Source organism: Marmota monax, unplaced genomic scaffold, assembly GCF_021218885.2.
Source record: "Marmota monax isolate L192 unplaced genomic scaffold, Marmota_monax_Labrador192_F-V1.1 WCK01_AAM20220418_F8-fsc00061, whole genome shotgun sequence".
Taxonomy (NCBI): domain Eukaryota; kingdom Metazoa; phylum Chordata; class Mammalia; order Rodentia; family Sciuridae; genus Marmota; species Marmota monax.
In genome coordinates, this window is record NW_026695230.1 from 1,730,374 (window position 1) to 1,754,303 (window position 23,930).

At 32.7% G+C, this 23,930-nt stretch overlaps 1 protein-coding gene across 4 annotated transcripts in view; it reads right to left on the bottom strand.

The window, feature by feature from the left end:
- The window catches only part of Luzp2 (leucine zipper protein 2), a 510,973-nt gene that overhangs the window by 91,088 nt on the left and 395,955 nt on the right, over nucleotides 1–23,930 (bottom strand). For 3 of the 4 annotated variants that reach the window (XM_058577025.1, XM_058577022.1, XM_058577023.1), the window contains 3 exons: nucleotides 19,833–19,868; nucleotides 16,287–16,361; nucleotides 8,539–8,703 (listed from right to left, as the gene is read on the bottom strand). In XM_058577025.1, the coding sequence (XP_058433008.1) occupies nucleotides 8,539–8,703; nucleotides 16,287–16,361; nucleotides 19,833–19,868 (276 nt within the window). The remainder of the gene's footprint in view (nucleotides 1–8,538; nucleotides 8,704–16,286; nucleotides 16,362–19,832; nucleotides 19,869–23,930) is intronic. The other variant, XM_058577024.1, reaches the window with a different exon arrangement.

The window sequence follows — 23,930 nt, forward strand, 5'->3', positions numbered from 1 at the left end:
CTTTTTGATATGTTTTTGTGTTCTATGTGCCAGGATTTTATTGAGAATTTTTGCATCTATGTTTGTTTGAGATATTGGTCTGAAGTTTTCTTTCTTTAATGTGTCTTTGCCCGGTTTTGAAATCAGGGTGATATTGGCATCATAGAATCAGTTTGGAATTGCTCCCTCTTTCTCTATTTCCTGAAATAATTTGAAGAGTATTGGTATTAGTTCTTCTTTAAAGGTCTTGTTTCTTTGTTGGTTGTCTTCTGATGGTGCCTTCCATTTCATTGCCTGATATTGGTTTGTTTAAATTGTGTATATCACCCTAATTCAATTTGGGCAAATCACATGACTTAAGAAATTTGTTAATGCCTTCAATTTTTTTTATTTTATTGGAGTACAAGCTTTCAAAATAATTTCTAATTATCTTCTGTATTTCTGCAGTGTCTGTTGTAATATTTCTCTTTTCATTATGTATGTTAGTAATCTGAGTTTTTTCTCTTCTTCTCTGAAAGTAGCTAAAAGTCTGTCAATTTTATTTATTTTTTCAAAGAACTAACTTTTTGTTTTGTCAAATTTTCATTTGTTTCTTTGTTTTTATTTCATTGATTTCAGCTCTAATTTTAATTATTTTTCTGTCTTCTAATGCTTTTGGTGTTGATTTGTTCTTCTCTTTCTAGGGCTTTGAGATGTAATGTTAGGTAATTTATTTGTTGACTTTTTCTTCTTTTAAGGAATGAACTCCATGTAATGAACTTTCCTCTTATTACTGCTTTCATAGTGTCCCAGAGATTTAGATATCTTGTGCCTATGTTCTCATTTACCTTTCAGAATTTTTAAATCTCCTTTTTGATGTCTTTTGCGACCCACTGTTCATTCATTAGCATATTCTTTAGTCTCTAGGTGTTGGAGTAATTTTTATTTTTATTTTTTATTTTGTCATTGATTTCTAATTTCATTCCATTATGATCTGATAAAATGCAGGGTAGTATCTCTACTTTTTTTGTATTTGCTAAGAGTTTTTGTAACATATTATATGGTCTATTTTAGGTAAGGATCCATATGCTGTGTATTCACTTGTTGAAGGGTGAAATATTCTATATATGTTAGTTAAGTCTAATTTATTGATTGTATTTTTGAATTCTAAAGTTTTTTGGGTCAACTTCAACTTTTGTGTGGAAGATCTATCCATTGGTGAAAAGGGTGTGTTAAAGTTACTCAAGATTATTGTTCTGTGGTCAGTTTGACTCTTGAGCTTGAAAAGAATTTGTTTGACAAACATAGATGCTTCAATGTTTGATATATATATATATATATATATATATATATATATATATATATATATATATCAAATTTATATATATATAAATAAATATATATAGATATCATATTTATATATATATAAATTTATTTATTTTATTTTTTATTATTGGTTTTATTTTTTAAATACATGACAGCAAAATGCATCACACTTCTTCTTACACATATAGAACAATTTTTCATACCTCTGTTTCTATAAAAACTGTGTTCACACCAATTCATGTCTTCATATATGTAATGGATAATGATGACCATCATATTCCACCATCCTTGTTAATCCCCTGCCCCTTCCCCTGCCACCCCTCTTCCCTATCTACAATTCATCTATTCCTCCCATTTTCCCCTTCCCATATGAAAAAAAAATGTTCATCATTCTAGCAATTAGAGAAATTCAAATAAAAACTACTCTAAGATACCATCTCACTCCAGTCAGAATGGCAGCTATTATGAAGACAAACAACAATAAATGTTGAGGAGGATGTGGGGAAAAAGGTACACTCATACATTGCTGGTAGGACTACAAATTGGTGCAGCCAATATGGAAAGCAGTATGGAGATTCCTTGGAAACCTGGAAATGGAACCACCATTTGACCCAGCCTTCCCTCTCCTTGGACTATACCCAAAGGACTTAAAAACAGTATACTACAGGGACACAGCCACATCAGTGTTTATAGCAGCACAATTCACAGTAACTAAACTGTGGAGCCAACCTTGATGCCCTTCAGTGGATGAATGGATAAAAAAATGTGGCATATATATACAATGGAATTTTACTCTGCAATAAAAGAGAAAAAAAAATCATGACATTTGCAGGTAAATGGACAGCAATGGAGAAGATAATGCTAAGTGAAGTTAGCCAATCCCTCCCCACAAAAAAATGCTGAATATTTTCTCTGATATAAGGAGGGTATATATATATATATATATATATATATATATATTAGTGTTATATGTTCTTGGTATATGGTTCCCTTGAATGGTATAAAGTGTCCTTTTTTATTCCTTTTAATTAACTTTGGCTTGAAGTCTACTTTATATGATATGAGAATGGAAACCCCTGTTTATTTCCACAGTCCATGTGAGTGGTATGATTTTCCCAAACCTTTTACTTCAGTCCCTGTATGTCTTTTCCTAGGTGAGTCTGTTGGAGGCAGCATATTGTTGCTTCTTTTTTATTAATCCAATTTGTTAGCCTATGTCTTTCAATTGGTTAGTTTAGGCCATTAACATTAAGGGTTATTATTGAGATATGATTTTTATTCCCAGACATTTTTGTTTATTTTTGTTATTTAACTTGACTTTGTTTCTCCTTTGATTATTTTTTCCTTTAGTGTAATACCTCCCCATGCTGATTTTCATTGTTGTTTTCCATTTTTCCTTCAATGGGTATTTTACCAAGGACATTTTGTAGTGCTGGTTTTTTAGCTATAAATTCTTCTAACTTTTGTTATCATTGAAAGTTTTTATTTCATCATCAAATCTAAAGCTTAATTTTTTCAAGATTATATATTTTGTCTTCATTGTCTGAGGTTGGATAGAAGCTGATTGGTTGGCATCCATTTTCTTTCAGACCTTGATATATATAGTTCCAGGATCTTCTAGCTTTCAGGGTCTGGATTGGAAAATCTGTAATTATCCAAGTTGGTTTCCATCTATATGTAATCTGATTCCTTTCTATTGTGGCTTTTAATATTCTCTCCTTATTCTGTATTTTGGGCATTTTTATTTTAATGTGACTTGGTGTGGATCTGTGGTAAATTTGTACATTGGCATCCTGTAAGCTTCTTGAATTTGGTTTTCCAATTAATTCTTCATGTTTGGAAATTTTCTGGTATCATTTAATTGAATAGGCTTTTTAATCCTTTGGATTAAAACACTATGCCTTCCTCTATTCTAATAACCCTTAAATGTGGTATTTTTATGCTCTCCTATATTTCTTGAATGTTCCTCTCATGATTTCTTACCATTTTCACTATGTGATCTACATTTTTTTCAAGATTATATATTTTGTTTTCATTGTCTGAGGTCCTGTCTTCCAAGTATTCTAATCTGTTGGTAATGCTTTCAATTGTGTTTTTAATTTTGTTTATTATTTCTTTAATTTCAAGGATTTCTGGGTTTTTGTTGTTTGTTTGTTTGTTTGTTTGTTTTAGAACCTCTGTCTCCCTATTGAAATAATCTTTTGCTTCCTATTTTTTTATAAGCTCTTTGTTGAAATAATCTTTTGCTGCATGTATTTGCTGTGTTATATCATCCTTTAATTCACTGAACATTTCAATTATGTACATCCTGAACTCCTTCTCTGTCATTTCTTCTGTTGTGCTGGCCATGAATTCCAATATGTGGTATATTGATTTAGTTAGGGCACTTTCTTCCCTTGTCTTTTTATGTTGCTCATGTGTCTTCACTTTTAGCTCGGCAGGTCTGACGTGTTATTGTTTTTACCTTGTAGGCCTATAGAAATCCTGTAGGGTTCTAATACCTCTCCTTTGTGGGGAAGAACAATATTAACAGATCCCAATATAAACAATATACCACCTATAAACAATTCATTGCTATTAAACGTTTACAGTTTGGTCACAATGTACAGAAATGTTGAACTCAAATTTGATTTTTATCTATAATATAACCAGCAAGTTTGTAAAAGGGTTTACAGTTTCTGAAGGTGGACAATGAAATGGGGGTGAAGCATAGGATTATATGCTGTGGAGGCAGGATGTGAGGATACAGAGTTTGTATATCTTAGGAAGTGTGAAAGAGAAATCTCATGGAGAGAGTTAGTGGCAGGGACAGGAAGTAATTTGGGGTAGACAACTACATGGGAAGACAGTAGATACATAAAACAAACACACATATGTATTCCAAAAAATAAAGGATGTTAAAATAGTAAAAATTTGAGTAAAAATAAAAAGAAAGGGCATATACAACACAATTATTATATATTATTCAGGTGTCCCAGTCCTCAAAAATCCTAATTTATGCAAAGTACTTGGTTTCACATATGTTGGGGATGTGAGGTCAGGAGGATAGAGGAGGAGAAGAAAAAGAAAAAAAAAATCTCAAAGGAAGAAACCAGGATTGTTAATTGTTTTGGTTGGATATCATTATCTTTCCTGCTTCCCTTCTTACCCAGTAGGTGGGGTCATCTCTTGTTAGCTGGTATCTCAGCCCTTAGGATGGTGGAGGTAACCATGGTAGGAAAGCCTTTCCTGGTGCAGGACACTTGGAAGTGAGGTGTGGCACCTGCCAATCCCTGCAGGGAGACTGCACCTTAAGGGTCTCTTCTGGGGTCCACTCTTATGACTTGAGTGCCCAGTCCTATTTCCCCATCTTGCCTAAAGATTTCCCAATTTCTGGTCTCTCTGTTAGTTTCCACACTTTTGAAAGTCTCCCTCTCTCTTAACAGTTCCCAATTAAGTGACCTATCTCACCTGAGCTTCCATGGGCAGTACCTTGGTTGCACTGCACACCTGTCCCACTGAGAGCTGTTTTGTGTTGGGCAGTTACTGTGCCAGGTTACCAGCCACTGGGAAGAGAGGCAAGTTGGAAACCAGGTACCTGGACAGCTGGAGTTCCAATCTGGGAGCTGCCCCACCAAAGATGGTGAGGAAGGCGACCCAAGATGGAGATGGGCCACTTCCAGCACTGGAGTGTCAGGTAGGGAGAGCCGGGCAGTGGTGTTGTGCATTGTGTTCAAAGATGAGCTCTGTGGCATGCAGTATTGTGGCTTTGGGCTGTCTTCAGAGCTTTTGAGATGTCCCCAGGTGCAGGCAGACTTCTGTGCATGGAGGATTATGACAGTAGCTGCAAGTTTGTAAAACACAGTTGACTTGGGGGAGCCCTATGTTGGTAGATGGGATTCCACACAGGAGTGGCAGCTGGAGTTCCTGTGGGTGGGTAGCAGATGAGTGTCCTACATGGGAACAGAGTAGGGTCTGGGAGTTCTGCAGTGGTGCTGATGTGGTGATCCTGCTAAGGCACTTGAACCCTGTGTGGGCTAGGACTTTGGGAGCTGGGTGTCAGGCCTGGGGAGTCCTGCTCTAATGCTGAGGCCATGATTTCTGTGAGAGAGCAGCTATGTAGGGGTCCTCTATGACTCTCAGACAAGCAGTGTTCCTACTAGTTGAGACCCAGGTCCCAGAGCTACACAGAATGCTGCCTCCTTCTGGCCCACCATCTTGAATCCCTCCCATATACCCCTCTTAATCATTAGGTCATGTCAGTTTTATGCCTTAATAACGTCTGGAATCCCATTGTTAATTTTTGTCTTATAGCCATGTCACAACCATGTGCTGCATGGATTAATGAAACCAATTGTCACTGATTTGTTTGTTTCTACTCTAGTTAGGACCCTTTTATGCAGAATGAAAATCAGATTTCATAATTTAATCCTTTCCATCTACCAGTTTTTAGAAACATTATCCACATAACATACACTGTATCTTAACAAAGAAATTACAAATACATCCTCTCATGTGCATTAGGAACCTAGTATTTATCTTTAATCAAAACTATTTGGAATATAGAATTCTAAATACCAACAACAAATAAAAATGAAAAAAATTGACTGGTCTCTTATTAAGAACAGGACTGTATTTTTCTTGATTTCTCTATAAAGAATTAGACTGCAATCACCAAAAGATCAGAACCATGTCATTTCAAATTTGCTTCCCCAGTTATTAACATAGTCTTGGTATATATATAGAAAACAATATAGTTGAACACAAAGCGATTAATAAGCACTCAGTAAATTATATTCTTCTAAGATTCAAATAAAGAAAATGTCTAGTAAGGAGAGGGACATACAATAAATGCCATTTCAAATGGATTCTCTAAAGACTTTGGACACTGAAAAATGTCAAGCAGATAGATAAACAAAGCACAATCATCTTCCTTAAAGGGAAAAGTATATGCAGAAATCCCTGCATTCAAGGTATGACCAAACAAAGGGTAGTAAACCCTGCCATCAGAGGAGAAAAATAAGGCTAAGTTAGAAGAGAAGAAAAAATTCATTCAAATTAGAGAAGCAGACATAACAACTATAGAAAACACAATGTTCGAAAAGAAGCCAATAAACTTGATTAAACAGAAACACAGGGTAATGATGTGTTGTGGCTATCAAACAACTTAAAGGGACAAATAAAATTAGTCTTCTCTGAAGGTTTCCCTGACTTTAGGGTGGAAATGCAACCCCGTAGTGGAGGCCTTACCTAGGTAGAAGTTAGTTTTTGTATGTAGAGATAAAAAAAATCATTTCATGACTGAAGAGCTATTTTTTAATACACATCCACAACACATTTTATTATTAAAGATTTTAAAATATATCACCTGTGAAGTGCTTGTATACAGATTAAGGCCCATACATACATAAAATATAATTTCTGTCACTACTAAAAAGATAAAGAATATGGGAAAACATAAACCCCAGACAAGCTTTTAATGCAATGTTATAATATAAGATATTCTCTAGTACATTAACTTGGATTTATTGAATTTCATCTTAAATAATTGGATTTTTCCTGTTACTGTTTTTTTTGAGAAATGAGCAATCTCCAAACCAGGCTCATTTAAATCCTTACTTTTGTTTTTCATGGTAAGCCAAAAGAAACAATACATATTTATTTACTTCAATGATGGAAAAAAACATTTATTCCTAGAAAATCGGTTAAAGGCACAATCAGTAATATTCTTCAGACACTGAGGGTCATAAGTAGCCCAGTTTTAATTCTGGGCTTAAGAAAATATATTTTAAATGGAAACAAATTAATATACCCTCAGAATTACAAAGCTATTTTTCCAAGTCATTAGGTGTGAGGAGCCTCAAATTTACCTCCTGCCTTAGACTGAAACAGGAGGAGGAGTCAGGGTGTGGCTTCCTGTTGGGTGGATGATATTGTGTGGTAACTATGCATTTGATCAATTGCAAGGGATTTACCCAGGATTTTTCATGAAAAACATAATGCAATATAGCATTATCTAGTTTTCTTATCTGAGTTAAGTAAGCAAATTCTTTGAAGCTAGAGTTTTTAGAGAAAGGCCCAGAAAAAATAAGTAGAAACCTATTGACTTAAAAAATTTTAGAGTTCCTTCAGTATAAAATGAGATGAAAGATGATAACAGAATGGAATAGAAATACTTATTTTTTAAAAGATTTTACAGAATAATATATTAATACCTCATGATAAGATTAGATAGAGTAAATTTGTATAGGTATACATTGACTAGTAATACATAAAAACACAATATTAGAAGACAAATAAGTCTTCTAATAAAGCAAATAAGCATTACTTATTTCTATCTCTCTATTCCTACACTATAAATTTCATTTATCTCCTTCAATGCAAACACAGGCAATCTCAGAAATGAGAATTAAGAAAACACCCTGTGTAACATGTTACTCAGTATTGGCATCAGTGGTCCTTGAGTGGTTCAGGGATTGCATTAGAAGTCAGACTGATAACAATGGCACTCCTTTAATAACAAGTGATACGTGATCAGGAAGACAACTCTTTCAAAGATATTGCTTGAAACAAAACTCCTCGTCCAGCAGGAATTCCAGGCTGTCTGGATTTATTCACATGTAAAACCCAGAAGGCTAGGTATCTCAAGATGAAAATGGGCAGCAGTAAAATGTTCTCTTTCTGTCTACTGTAGTGCAATGGGGGAGTTTAGAGAAAGGATTACTTAAGTCCATTGTTCCCAAACTTGATTGAACATTAAAATTCCCTGAAACTGTTAAGAATTACTGATGGCTAGTGTTCTGTTCAAAACTATCTGAAAAAAATAGGACTGGGGTCAGACCCTATGTATCAGGATTTTAAAAAATTCTCAAGTGCAGTCACTGTTGATAGCTGTGGACTTACCCTATAATAGAATATTTTTGTCAGGGTGATATGTATACCCCCAAAGACAGCATCAAATATGTGTTGTTTATTGTAATACAATACAAGATATTTCTTTTAACTTATTTAAAATTATTTTTGTTGCTTTCATTGTTTTAATTTTAACAATTATTTGGTCCTGCCCAACATATAGGCTCTCTAAAGGAAATCTGTCTTCCAGCCCTCTCCTTGTGACTACAGAGAGTTTACAAACTGGTTACGATCTTCCATATACTTCCTAAACTTTAAATAAATTGAATATCTTACTTGGGCTCACTCTGTTGATCATATAGAGTGTAGTATAAAGACAGTCCAGTACTTGACATTACTTTTCAAAGCTCTGATAAAATGTACCTTGCTTTTTGTCTTTTCATCTGGAATCTTAGCAGCAATTGTCCTAGTTGGAAATAACATCTGAGCTGGATTTGTTGTGATTAGACTCAAAGGTGGAGGTTGATCACGGAAAACTGATGTCAAACAGAGTTGCACAGTCTCTTTCATTGCTTTCATCTGTGACTCCTAAAAACAGAAGAGAGAGGGGCATTAGCATTTTTACATATGGCTTTGGTCAAAATTTTCCACTTCCATTCTTCTAGCCTACATTTACTTCCCACACAAACATATATCCCAACTTATAGGTTCATTATCCCAATTTATAGGTTCCATTATGACATTCTCTTTCATTCATGTTCAGTCTATTTCTAGGAGATAATGTGTTTAGTGACATATTTTCAACACCAAAATTCAGATTGCATTCTATTCTTCCTCTTGAATTGTCATGATTTCAATCATGATAGATCCCTAAGAAGGAAATATACTCAAGTCATTCTGAAATTAGATGCCCTTTTTAGATACATGCCATCTTTCTATTGGCATCAATCCTCTTTATTAAGAATTGCTTCCCTAACAATTCAGGACACCGTGTTTCTCAGATTACCTGAAATGTGTTCTATTTCCCCATATAAGTGGAAAAAAATGTCTCTGATAGCACTCTCATTTCTTCTGGACTTTTTTGGCAATACAAATTAATCTGATGGGCTAATATTACCTGTGTCTTATATAAACATATCAAAATATTCCACATCCTTTCATATACAAGAAATAGTTTTATGCTTTGAAGAGTCTATATAAATGACACTATTATTACTATTTTACATGGAAGAAAAGAAGATTCAATGCTTTCACACAGGAAGATTTCTGGTTTGAAAAGAAGGGAGACTGATTAAGATAGATGACCATCTGTAACTCCTATCTATCCAAACCATCAATTATTAAAAATAGTTTTAAAATGTCAGGATTAATAAAAATCTGAACACAAATAATAGAAAGATCCCCAGTTACTAAACTGAAGATATATAAATATTTTGGAAAAAAATGAATGGGATATTCTTATAGTAACTAAGGAGTAATTTGGGGCATGACCAGATAAATTGGTGTCATATGTATATCCATTTAGAAGCACTGGAGGGTGCCTTTGGACTATGAGAGAGAGGAGAGAGATTAGTCACTGGAACCAAAACCCAAGGATGAGCTGATGCATGTGGAGTTACCCTTTTAGCACACACATAGATCATTGCAGAAACAAGGTCTGTGTTCCCGGATATGACAAGCTCTCAGCGCATTCTTTTATGTTATATACCATGCCAGGTATATATATTTATCTAGCATCCTCTCCTATTTCCTATTTCTTTCTATAAAGCCCTGTTGGTCAACTTCTGGACAGTTGACGTAGATCCTTTCTGAAGCTTGCCATTTTGCTTTTTGTTAATATTTATTTTAAGATGAGAGTTCTTACTGATAGAATAGCAATTCAAAAATCACTCTCTTTAGGCCATGACAAGAAATTAAAAACAACATGACAGCAGTGGCAGTAATATAAGCAACTGGCCATGTAGTAGAAATAGAACATGCATGCATTTCCTTTTCATTACTTGTGCTCTGTCAAGTTGTCTCAGATGAAATAAAAACTTATTAAGGGGCAACCTCTATTGGGGGACCCTCTTGCCTCTGGGAGAGTTCTGTTTGTATTTTTTACACTCGGATAAATTCTGTTCCTTTCACTCTTGTTTCCATTGTCCTGTGAATTTCATTCTTCAGATTTGAACTTATTAAGGACTAGGATGGAGGAGTATGAACTGGGCATGGAGGGAGGGACTGAGCTGAATGATGGCAATGATGAATTCAACTGTTTTATTCAAATTGATCCCTTTTTATATTTACTCTAATACCCAGATTCGTGCCTCTCTCCACCCCATCATTTTCCACAACTGATTTTGTTTGCTTTCTTCATAAAATTTTTCAATAATTGTGATTTTTAAGTATATGCACTCTTGTATATGTTTGACAGAACTCAGCATAATCCCTGATACTACAGGGTCTCAAAAACATCTTAAATAAAAAAACTTAAAAGTTACTTGAAAGTAGTGTTTCTGTACATCAGTGAAGAAAATTTACAAGTTATTTAAAAAAAACAAGTGGAAAAGAAGTCATAATCAGATTTTCTGATCTACTTGTTTTTTGCTGCAATCCCAACTGACCCTTTTCTTCTCTGGGGACATACTAGGAGATGATGGCTTTGAATGCCATGTCAGGAGCTAAATAATGTACATGGCTGTGAGCAATTTAAATATATTTTCTCCTTTGCATGCTAACAAGAGACAGGGAAAAAGAAAAAAAAAAATGACTGAATCAGACATATCTTGACCAAGAACCAAAGATTTTATGGCTTTGAAATATTGAATTTGAATGCTTAACTATGCAGGAAGCAATGATGTTTGTTGTGCTCACTGTACTCAGATTTTGTTTTCTCATAGCACTATTTATTTAAAACTTTGGTCTATGGAAGTTTTAAAGTATATGTTGACATACAACTCTCTAAAGGTAAGCAATAATGGAACTCAGTTGCTAAAATTAATGAATAGTATCAACTGATTCAAACATTGATCTTTAGTAAATATTGTTTGAGCAAAACAAAAATTTTAAAGGAACATTGAAAGGGATGCACATATACATTAAATTTGGGTGCCTAAATATTGATGCACTCATCTGTTTCCACAGGTCTCTTGACCTTGCCAGAATAACCCCAGGTTAGCAATGTAAACATTATCAAATGTGCTCTCCACCTCTTCCTTTTTCTATCATTCTGGGAAGCTAGCTTTCCTTCATATTTTAACCTATTCTTAATGTTTTACCTTCTAGTTTTCTTTCCTTGGGTCACAAGCCTGCATCAGACCTTTCATCTGGAATTTGGTACAATTTCTTGAATGTGTTGCAGGATTTTTTGCCAAAGATTATGGATTTCTGCGAGCAAGCTGCCCTGATTTGACCACTTTCTATATGACCCCTAATCAGTGCCTCTTAATGTTTAACAGGACATGTTGTTGATATTACTCATATTTGGCTCCATGAGGTTCAACGAACAAGACCCAACAATTTTACAATACATATAAAAGTCATTGCATTTTCATTTATACTGCTAACTGAAGTCTGTCTTAAAGCTGTAGGCTACTGCTCACTTTGAAATTTCGCTAGGACAGGATGTCCCTTAATGCACTGTGATGTACATCATATATAGTGTAATTTACTCTAGATCCTAAAACCTATTCTCTTCCAAAGTCAATATTGTTTGTGCTGTCTTTGCACTCACTGCATCAAACCACTTTTCTATATGCTATTATGATACAAATTTCTTAACTATACCCCTCTGTTTGTCTTGGTATCCTTTGTTTATAGCCCCTCAAATATCCCCAGCTGCAGATGCCTTACCCAAAGGTCCACTTTGGAACATTTAACTGAAAATGCTCACATACTTAACTCACAGTTTATCTTTTAGGAAACAGATCTTGAGTACCCTTTCTAAGAATGTGCCTTCCTTAAAGCCACTATTACCTTTCCTAATATTATGTCTTACTTAGCCTTTACATCATTTCAATTTATTTTCCTGCATATGTGTTTATGAGTTCATCAAGTTTTGAAATATCTTTGAGGGTTGGAAGCTTTTCTGCAGCATCAGTTTTCAACTGAAAAAATATTTGTAATTAAAAAAAGTAAAGAAAATCCTTCAGAATGTAGAGGCTAATGCCCTATTAACATGAGGAAATAATGAAATATTTCTATTTTTCCAGCACATTTGGTAATACAATTATATTATTATCACAGATATTAAAAATACTTATATGTGTACTATATCCTATGGAAAGTTCATAAGAAATAACTGTTATATGTGATCTTATGATGGTGAGAAAGTTAAAAAGTAATATTTCATGTGAATATATATTAGTGCTTTTCTCCTAAAAATGCATTTTGTTTGGGGACAATGAAATACATCCTAGAAATATAATGGTTCTCCTAATATCTAATCTCAGAGTAATGACAATTTATAACTATTCATGCTCATCTTAACTCTTGTACATAAAAACACAATCTCAGAAAGATCAGGGTGTAATATCAGCTGCTGGCTTCAGAAAGACCATGAAGAGTTGAAACTTATGTATACTCAACTTTATTTCTGACACAAATCAACTCTACAATCCCAGAAGTACTCAAAATATTTGGATCTGTGCTCTAGTAGTCCCCAAGTCCCTTGGACAATACTATGAAAATATGTTTATTTATTTGGCAAGTCATGTCTTCATTTATGTATTCAAATAATAACAATTTCTTATAATTTGGCTATAAGCCAAATACTATGCTTTTGCAAAAAGATTTCTCCTTTTGACAACTTTGTCCTGAGAATATAGGTAAATCTTATCTGTATTAATGTATGATTTCCTAGGTAAAATTTTCTGAGACTCGGATGCTATCCAAACTTTTTTTGGTATGAAAGGTTGAGGGATTTGTATTCCTTATGGCCATTTTTATATTCCAGTTGTGAAAGATTACCATAGTTCATAAGATATTGCCAAATAAATAATTGATTGTTTGGAACCTCAAGGTTGATTTTTAGATTTTGAGGTTATTGCTGCTTATATTAGAATAGTAAACTGAGACTTTTTTTTTTTTTTACTATATATGTCAGGAGGACCAAGTTGGAGTTTGAAAATGTTTTCATAATATTTTTGAGGTATTTAATTAAAGCCAAGATATACCATTCTTAGGAGATAGGCACCTGAATAATATAAAAAGTCTCATATAAAGATGATGGAGAGAGGTGAAGAGCAATTTCATTAAACTGGTTTTTATCCATTTTGAAATAAGCAACATTTCTATTTGACTTTATGACTGCTGTTTATGTGCCTCATACATACCTTACATGAGGTTTGTTGAACTCAACATCTAATATGAAACACTTTTATGGTTCACTATAAAAGGAGTGACTCAATCCTAATGGTTAAGGGGGAAATTGTTTTAACAGAGAGACAAGCTCTGTGAGCTCATTCATTAATAATAATAATGACTGTTTTGCATGTGATAGGTATTGTTCAAAGCACTTTACTTTTCTAATACATAAAAATCTCCCATCACCTTTATAAAGTACTTTGTATTATTGATCCCAGAGAAATTTAAAGAGTTTGAAGGATTTTAACATGGTAATTCAGCAAAAAAAAAAAAAAAAAAAAAAAAAAAAAGTTTTAGTTTGAAGATAGGGAGAAAGATTCTGGGAATCATTATTTAAGCAATACAACATGCAAACTCCCATCTTAAATCCAGACTGTGGCATGGTATGGGCTGGGTACATAAACGCATATGTAAGAGAATGAAATTGGGAAGAAGGAAAAAAACATACCTAAAGATGAAGAAGCAACTCTACCTTAACCCTGGGTTTAATGACACAGGCCCAATTATAATGTACCAGTAAAGGGTTTTGTGACTATATCATTGTAAGTGACCCAAGTATACTTACATTTTCTGTGATTCTATTGTCTTATGACTCAGTATATAATTATTTACTAATTGTTCATGATCAGGAAATTATGAGAAATGTGGGAGTCAAAATCAGATATCAAATATTTTCTATTTCCCATAATACCTAGCACAAGAAAAAACATTTTAATGCTATTAATTTATGACTAACTGAAAAGCTTCTGTGAAATCAAATCAGAAAAAAATGTAATATCAGTTTGATCCAATATCGAGATATGATAAAAACTAACAGAATGTCAAGATCATAAGAATTCAATGTTTTTTAGGACTAAAACGTATTATAAAGACGGTGGTAGAAATGACAAAGGTTTTTTTTTAATTTTTGTTTTAAGTTGGTCTACTTGAACTTTAAGTTTACATGACGCCTCTGAATTTCTGATTTCACTGATTCTATAGTTTCAAATGCCTTTTTACAAAGTAATGTTATGTAGCATGAGTTGGATATGGTCAGAGATTAGTCTATATGAGTATACACTTCTTTTCTATGAACTAACACAAACTTTACAAAACTAGAGTTTTCATAAATTATATTTTATCTTCTCCACAGAATAGCAGACTCCCCTAAAATTATTAATTATTTAGATAAATTAATTTAAAATACAGCAGTAATAAAAAAGTTAGGTTGTTAAGATAACAAATTACTCATTCAAATGTTAATTGATCCCAGAGTTCTAAGCCTTATAAAGGAATATCATCAGCACTCACAAATGCTCTTAGTAGCCCCTCTAAAGGACACTGCCTAGATATCCTGTTTGACAATTTGGCTATCTTAGCTGTGATAGCCAACTTTGTTTGGTCATACCATACTGAGGAAATGAATAAAGTCCCTGAGAAGTGGAATCTTAGCCTGGTCCTTCAAAACCATGGCATAGTAACATGTGGCTGATGAAAGACATCAACAAAGCTCAAGGTAAAACCAGATTTAAATATTCCATTTTCTTTCTATTTTCTAGCCAGTTTGTTATTAGGAGGCACATTCCTTTCTTTGGAAAATTATAGTAATACACTGTGTATAAATAAATATATTGTATATATTTTTTATAAGTGCATTAATTTTGCTTGCTTAATTTTCTCAATAAAATGACTACTAATTAATCACAAAATAGAACCCTCTTGAAAACAGAACATATTTCCTTAAAATTAAAAAAATTATTTTGCTGACTCTACAGAACAAATTAACAAATATCAAGGGAATAGAATTCCTAATTAAATGTTTAATAATATTGCATTAATTATATAATTTATATGCGCTACATACAATATTTTACATAATTTTATGACACAAAAATTGTAACATATAATATAATGTAATATACACATATGTTGCATACCTCAAATGTACATCCCCCTCCATATATAACACATGTATGTAATATATAAAACATACATGTATGCATCTGTATGTATTAAATATTATTTTTCTTTATCCATTCATTTATTCAAAATCAAAACATTTGAGATTGGAAAGTGCTTCTTGCAAGCATCCCTAGTAAATTTTACTGAGTCTTTTCCCAAAGGCGATTACTTCTATGAATTTGATGTATATCTTGTCCTTTAAACTGATTTTATGATACACAATAGATAACATATAGTTCATGTATTTGAATGATTGTTAAATACTGTACATATAATGTTGAAAATTTTCACTCAACATTATATGTTGTATGTGAATCAATGTTGATACAAATATATTGTTGGTTTATTCATTAAGTTTATATTTTGCCTTCAAAATATCGTTATAGAAAATATATGAACTTTGTACATTAATTCTACTAAAAATAAGTAATTAAATTACTCCCACTTTTTAATATGAACATTGATGCATTTAATGTGCTTGTGCATATTCCCCAGTAAATAAATTCTAAGACCTTTTTAAAAACTAGTTATAACAATTGAATGTCAATGACTATTTCTATTTACTTCACAACTCATTCATCCAGAGTTATGTTAATGCATAATATCTTAGTTGGTGCTATATGTTTATTCATGGAGTTACATAACAAATGTAGCAATAAGTTAAAAATCGAAGCCATGAACTCACAGAGCCTGAAACTTCAGTAAATATATTGTAGAAGGAAAAAAATGGAGACCATAGAGACTATCACATATTCATGAATTCTATAACTGTCTTATATGCAGAGCATCTGGAACAGCATTAATAAATCAAAGAAGGCAATGAGCATACTATAGTATTTTTTTTTCAAAAAGCAAAGTGTGATGGCTCATAGATGTAAACTTACCCTGTCAAGAGCTGCTTTCTCTAGTTCATTTTTGGCTACAGCTAATTTTTGTTCCAGATCAGTAAGCTGTTGGGCCTGTAACATAAAAAAAAGCAAGTCTTTTCAGTGAATTCTAAAATCTCTCAGCCTATTTTAAGTATCTGTCATTCATTTCCAATGAATAAAATATAGGAAAAAAATACTTTATAAATTTCATTTACAAATTCAGGTTTAAAACATAATTTTGCAAGGTCATTTGATCTGTATGCAAAAAGTGAAATATTCTGAATGAATATGCACTAAATGTTTCACTGGACTAAAGCATGTTTCCAAAATTTCAACTTAAATCTTTGAAATATTGTGATTTGATCCATCAATTATGTTTGCACTTCTTAGGCCTGAACTGTATCCCCCTGAAAATTTCCTATGTTGATTGAAGTTCTCACCCCAAATATGACTACATACTTTTATTGGCTATAGAGGTATTATGGAGGATAATTAAGGTTAAATGAGTTCATAAGGTTTATCCCCAGTTCTTTGAGGACACATGTTCTTCTAAGGAAAGCATGAGATTTTTCTCTACTACACCACATTTAATAACCATGTGAGGACAGAAAAAATAGTACTACCAATAACCCAAGGAGAATCCTCTCCAGAAACCAAATATATGGCTATCTTTATCTGGGGCTTCTAATGTTAAGAGCAGTAATAAAATAAATTTGTGCTGTTTAATTCACCCATCTGTCATTTTGTTATGGCAACCCAAGCAGATCAGTGCACTAGTATTCACTGTGTTTTTTTTTTATTTTTGAGTCTTAAACATATATAAATGTATCCCATCATATGTCTGCAATTCTCAAATACCAAAACTGTGTTCTTTAAAGAAAATGGCTTCAGATTTGAAAAATACATATTCAAATCCTGCCTCCATCTCTTCCTAGTCATGTGATCTTGGCCAAAGCACTTGACTTTTCAAAATTAAAAATGACAATACATTTCTACACCATACAACAACATCCAAATGAGAAATATTAAAAATTGGAAGTTTCATTGTCAGCATACCTATAGCATTTGTACCACCTTGATTTGTTCCATTATTATTTTGCTCATCTATTTATCTTTAACTATTACCCATACTTCTACTCTTCGTGACACTGTGCTTCACCTTGAGTATTGCAGAGGTTAATTTAAAAATTATCCTTTCTCCTAACTGACCTTTAAGCTTGTTTTCTAAATCTAGTTTATTATGGTATAAGTTAAGAGAGAATAATTGAATACATTTATTTTAATTTGTATTATGAATGCTCTCATCTGATTACTTACTAGAATTAAATCAAGCATTTCATACACCAACCAATATTAGTTTGTTGAGTGTGTGTGTGAATATATATATATATATATATATATATATATATATATATATATATATATATACATATACCAGGGATTTAACTTTTGGGGTGTTTTATCATGGAGCTACATCTCCAATTCTTTTCAAAATTTTAAAAATTTTGAGACAGGTTCTCACTAAGTTCCTTAGGACCTCACAAAGTTGATGAGGATGGCCTCACACTTGGCGATCCTCCTGCCTCAGTTTCCTGAGTTACTGGGATTACAGGTGTGTGCTACAGTGCTGAGCTTGAACTTGGAACATTTACCAGAAACTCTGCACTGATGGTAATTAAAGAAATCCCTATTCTCAGAGAGAACAAATTTGGTCATATACAAACACACATATGCTTACAAATTCAAATAGTTACAGTGGCTGAAGAAAAAAAAAATATGGCATTTGCTGGTAAATTGATGAAGCAGGAGACAATCATGCAAAATGAAATAAGTCAGACTCAGAAAATCAAGTGTTGAATATTTTCTCTCATATGCAGAAGCTATAAAACAGGGGAGGATCCTGTGAAGTCTAAAGGGATATTAATGCAATTGTGGAATTGTGGAAGAAGATAAAGGGGAATGGAGGAGTGATGTGAAAAGGGAGGAACTACCAAATGAAATTGACCAAATTATGTGATGCTTATATATGAATATGCCACAGTGAATTTTTCTTGTTGTGGATATCTATAAATCACTAATTAAACAAAACTATAAATAAATATAAGAAAAAATCATTAAAGTAGAGGAAGGAGAATGTGGGGGAGGAGGTGGAAAGGGAAATAGGAAATGCTTTTGACTGAATATAAGCACATTTATTTCTTGCATATACAATTGTGTAAAAGTGAAGCTCACTATTACATATAATGCACTAATGAAAACATTTGTAAAAAGAAAACTAAGAAAAGAAAATAGAAAAATTGTCAGTTTATAATAATAACTTATATCCCTACACTTCATTTCATTTCTGTCTTCTTCCACATCCTTGGCCACATGACTTGCATATCTTCCCATAAAGAGATAAAGCATATTTATTTTTCCTTTGATTTTGATTGTGTCCTTGAAAGTTACTTGAAACTGGGCTTTCTCTCTGATTTTTCTGACATTTCATGGGAAGGATATAACTGAGTTAAACTGCTGGAACAGAACTGCCCCTGTTAAGTTCCTCGGGAAAAACCCAGGTTAGAATAGGCCTGCTGGCGAATAAGTAGATATGAGCCATGCAGGGACCCAGGAAAATCATTGACTTCCACCAACCCACAATGATTATTGTTAGCCTCTGGGTTTGGGTTGTTTGTTTCAAAGTAAAAACTATTGATATAGATAGAGAACAGAGCTCTTCTGAAAGAAGGATGAAAGTAGCAAATCATGCTTGGAATTTTAAGACCTTTCCATACAAATAATATTAATGCTTTTGAGCAAAAATAAGCAGAGAGTATACATAGCACACTGAGCAAGAAGCAAGTGATAAAAAAGATGAGATAGTGAATGGGACAAATAATGCAATGCCTTATCTGTGACAATAAAGATATTATTTTAAATCAATAAGAGCATAGAGGAGTATGAGAACTTCAAAACTTGTATTTGAATCTTATACTGCCTTTTCTACATGGAATTGTCATCTACCACAAATATTTAGTGTTACTTATGCAAAGTTCTCCATTTTTTTTTCTACAGGTATAAGAAAATGTTAGTTTTCAAAGTTGTGCATCAGTCTTCCATATTGTTGTCCTCCACTTTATAGATATAATAGAGCATAGATTGTGGCCATTGAAATTTGATAACTGGTTCCTCCTGTTTCCCAATTTTTAATCCATTGGGAATTAAATGGATTAATTCCTCAGCTTTGTCTTCTATAAAGATGAAAACAATTGTAGTAATTACTATATAGGATTAATGATAAAGATTAAGTGAATTAGTATTTATAAAACACTTTAAAAAGTATGACTTATCAAATATAACAATACTTGATAAAGGATGTGTGCCTTTTAACTGCCATATATACGTCTAGGTGTGGTCTGATATATGTATGTATATACATACATATATCTCAGAAAAGGAACAATATATCCCAATATAGCCATCTCGAGAGCTTACATCAGGTCAATAAAAATGAACTAAAAAATAAAAAATTTGCTTTTAAAACTATTATTGCCATAAATTCACAGGATTTTAATTATTTACCTTTTCTAGAATCTCTTTGGTCCCCAGCAAAGAGACCTTGAAAGAAAGTAGGTAACAGAAAGTATAAAAAAAAATATTAGAATTGCACATGTCATCATATTGTTTTTGTATTTGTTTCATTTGATTTGCTTTTTTGTAGTACTTGGAATTTTACCAGGAGTTCTTTACCATTGAAATACAACCCAAATCCTTTTTATTTTGTATTTTGAGACAGTGTCTCCCAAATTGCCAAGGCGACCTTAAATTTGTGATTCTCTTGCCTCAGATTCCCATGTTATTGTTATTACAAGCATATACCATTGGACTCAAATACCATCATATTATGATATGTCAGTAATAGCTCAGATATTGGATTAGCTCATGCATACTAGCTGTATTATATGCCACAAGAACATTTCTGTGAATGGTAAAATATTCGAAGACCTCTGAAAGCTAGGGAACTTAACAAGATAGTATACTTGATTTGTTTTGACTTAATAAAGTTAAACAGAGAAAATGCAATCTTTTGTAAAATAAATATGATTTTAGAGACTCTAATAATGATTCAAGGGTAGCTCTAATTCACATTCAATTATTTAACAGAATTTATGAGGTGATTAATTGTTCTTAGTCCAGGCGACATTATTTGCATACATAAGATTGGAAATATGCATACAGGAAGAAAATGCACATAAAATTAAAGTAATCATATAAGATTCTAATTTCTAAACTGGAAGTGAACATAGGCTGAAACTGAGGGAAGAAGGGAAACTTCTCAGTGTGGTCTAACCAGTCAAAATGTCTTCTAATAAAAGTAATAACAGATAGCTATCGCACACATTTTCTCACCTGTGCATTTCTTATTTTTTTTTTTTTTTTTTTTCATGATACCAGGGTTCATACCTTAATTCTTAATACTTAAAAATTCTTAATCTACTAAGAAATATAGAAGTACAGAATTCAAAGTATTTATAGACATGGAACTCCAGGGCTTTCTTGACTCCATGCTCCTTTACTCTAAGCTCAGAACTTCTGAAGTTGTTGCTTTTTTGTTTTTATTTTTTGTTTCTTTTGTATTTGTCTGTTTGTTTGGTTTCTAAGGATTAATTTTAAATTAAACTACATTTTCTCCTGAAAAAAATGAAGGTGTACCTTTGGTAGATGAAGTAAAAATGATGCTAGATGGTTAAAATTTAACTGAAATTTCAATGAATCATTTAACAAAAATTTCACAAGTGACTAATTCTATGAGGTTGTAATTCATTGAACATAGATTAGTCTGTAAGTCCAAATTGCTGAAAAGCTCAGAGACACAATTTATTTTATTTTTTCTCTACCTTCTTCAATATTTTTTCTCTTGATTTTTCTCATGAAATTCCATGAGGTCATAGAATGTTAAATTCATATATATACATACATACATACATACATACATATACACACAATATATGCATATATATATAAAATAAAATATATACATACACAAGTATACATGTGTACATTTATACAGTACATTTGTATTATATGTTGATATGTGTATCACACATATATGTGTATATAGATAAACATATGTGTCTCTATCTGTGTGAATATTATCTGTATCTCCCTTACCTTTTTTCCAGAAAGGACTTAATATCATTCTCACTTTAAACATCATAAAATGTTAAATGACAATGGAGGATACCAGTGAAGCCAGAATTAGACAGGTAGTCAGTATAGATAGGTAAATCGAGTCAGGTTGGATCAAGGAGGCCAATTCTGAATGAGTAGACAAGTTGAAGACTGTCCCCTGAGAGATTAAATCTTAATTCCTTCAGATCCCTTCCCCCACCCTTATCAAGAACCTGCCCCTGCTCCAATCTGTTGCTAAGGTAACCTGTCCCAGGAATTGCCCCTCCCTACAGCAAGTTTTAAGGTTGTTAATGTGTCCTTGGCTTCTCCATCCCCCTCTTCCCCCTTCAGCCCACCTGTTTGCCACATTTTAGCCATCCCAAGGAGCATTCTTGGGTATAATCACTGAAGGATAAAGATAAGGGGAAAAGGGCAAGAGAACAAAGGAGGCCTAGGACATATAAAAAGGGCAGAACACCTCGCTTCTTGGGATATGAGAATATCTGAAGAAGTCTATCTTACCCCTTTTGAAATAAACCTTACTTTATATGCTTGCCTCAGTGTGCTTCTCTAATGTTCAAACTTCAATATTTGAGGGAACAGAATTCATCACCAATAATTGGCTGTATCACCAGGTCTATGGGAAATGTGCTCAAATGTCTCATGACTGGGGTTTGAAGACAAGGTTGGAGTAGCAACAGCAGAAAAAGGCATTGATAATTATGCTATTAGCTTCTATCTGTTTTTCTTGGCTGAGCTGTAAATTTTGTTCCAAAAATTCTGTCAGTCATGTAAAAATGAATGTTATTGGCTCAAAATTTTTAATTTTCAAAGATAGTAAGCTTCTCAGAGACACAAAAGATACTGAGATTTTCCAAGAAATGGCTATTTAAATTGACAAACAAAACATTATAATTCAATACAGGAAATCATTTTTTTTATGGGCCACATCAATAAAATCCAAGTCCATGATTCACTTTAAGCCTAAATTAAAAATTAAAACCTAGAATACTATGAGTGTGTGAATGTGTGTGTTTGTGTGTGTGTGTGTATTTTCCCACCAAGTCACAGAAAGCTCCATAAAGATTTTGTAAAATTGAATTGCCCTGCAGGTCATGCATAGTGTCTCCATTCTCTTATGCATTCAAGATTGGTCAAAATACAAAAGAATGATAAACAGCTTAAAATCTAAGTTATGAGATTACAGCTTTTTCCCTTATAATTGGATCTTAACAGTTAGCTAGTTATATTTTTATCCCATCAAATGAGAAAAACCAAGATAGATTAATGAAATATCTCGTTCAATGTTACACAGAAGGGAAATAGATTTGTAATTTGAAATCAAGCAATATGTATCTCTATATAGCTGGCACTCCTAACCACTGAAGTGTATAATGCCTTTCTGCTTAATCACACACTGATAAAAGAATAAAACTGTAGTATAAAGATAAACATTGGCCATTGGGCTTTTTAATGTAGTACCTGCTCATTTCAACATAAATATCTTGAGAGCAATACTGGGAGACTTGGCTCTGAATGACTAATATAAGTGTAAGAACTAAATTTAGATCCCACATCACAAACAAATAGCTTGGTATTACATCTAGTAATATGTACTATTGAAAGAAAATTTTAATGTGACAAACTTAGAAAGTTCAATAAATTTTGTTTTGGAGAAATAAGTGAAAACATACAATTTTCAAGGTTAATTTTTAAAATTAAATTATATTGTCATCATATATATATATATATATATATATATATATATATATATATATATGATTATTATGACCACTTAAAGAAAATATATCATGGAGAATTTTTTATGTATTTGATATTGAATTCCTTTCTCCTCTACAGAGCACCTAGACTTTGAGACAAATTTATGTACATCCTTTATCAGTCATGTCTTAGGTGAGATATCAGTGCTCATTTCTAAAGATGGGGGATGTGATTGGATTTAGCACTTAATTAACTTCAGACCAACTCCAAGAATATATGTACCCTTGGTGATAGGAATGCAAAATATCTTGTCTAAGTGAAAACGAAATATATTCCTTGCTTTTTCCAGTAGAGTATGAGAACATTTAAGTCTAAACTCAAATATGCACAATTGCTAGAATAACAAAAAGCAACATGAGGCTACAATAGTCAAGAAACAAAGATAGCAACAGATAACAAAGAAAACAGAACAAAGAAAATAAAAGGTAAATATATAACAGGCTTCAGTGACTTCATAATCAGACCATATCTGTAATCAAGGGTCTTATGTTTTTAGTGAATATATGTAAGCCAAATTTCCTTATGTTAATTAATTTCTAATTAGGTAATTATATTTTCTTTTATTTAAAAATAAAAGATTCAAATCATCTCCTCCTATACATAACAGAGTAACCAGTGATAGACTATTCTTCTTTCCACCAACCACTGTGAATCATGTGTGCCAGGCAAGGAACCCTAAAATATGAGGAATGTAATAACTACACTAGTTTACTGCCTGAGGTCAAT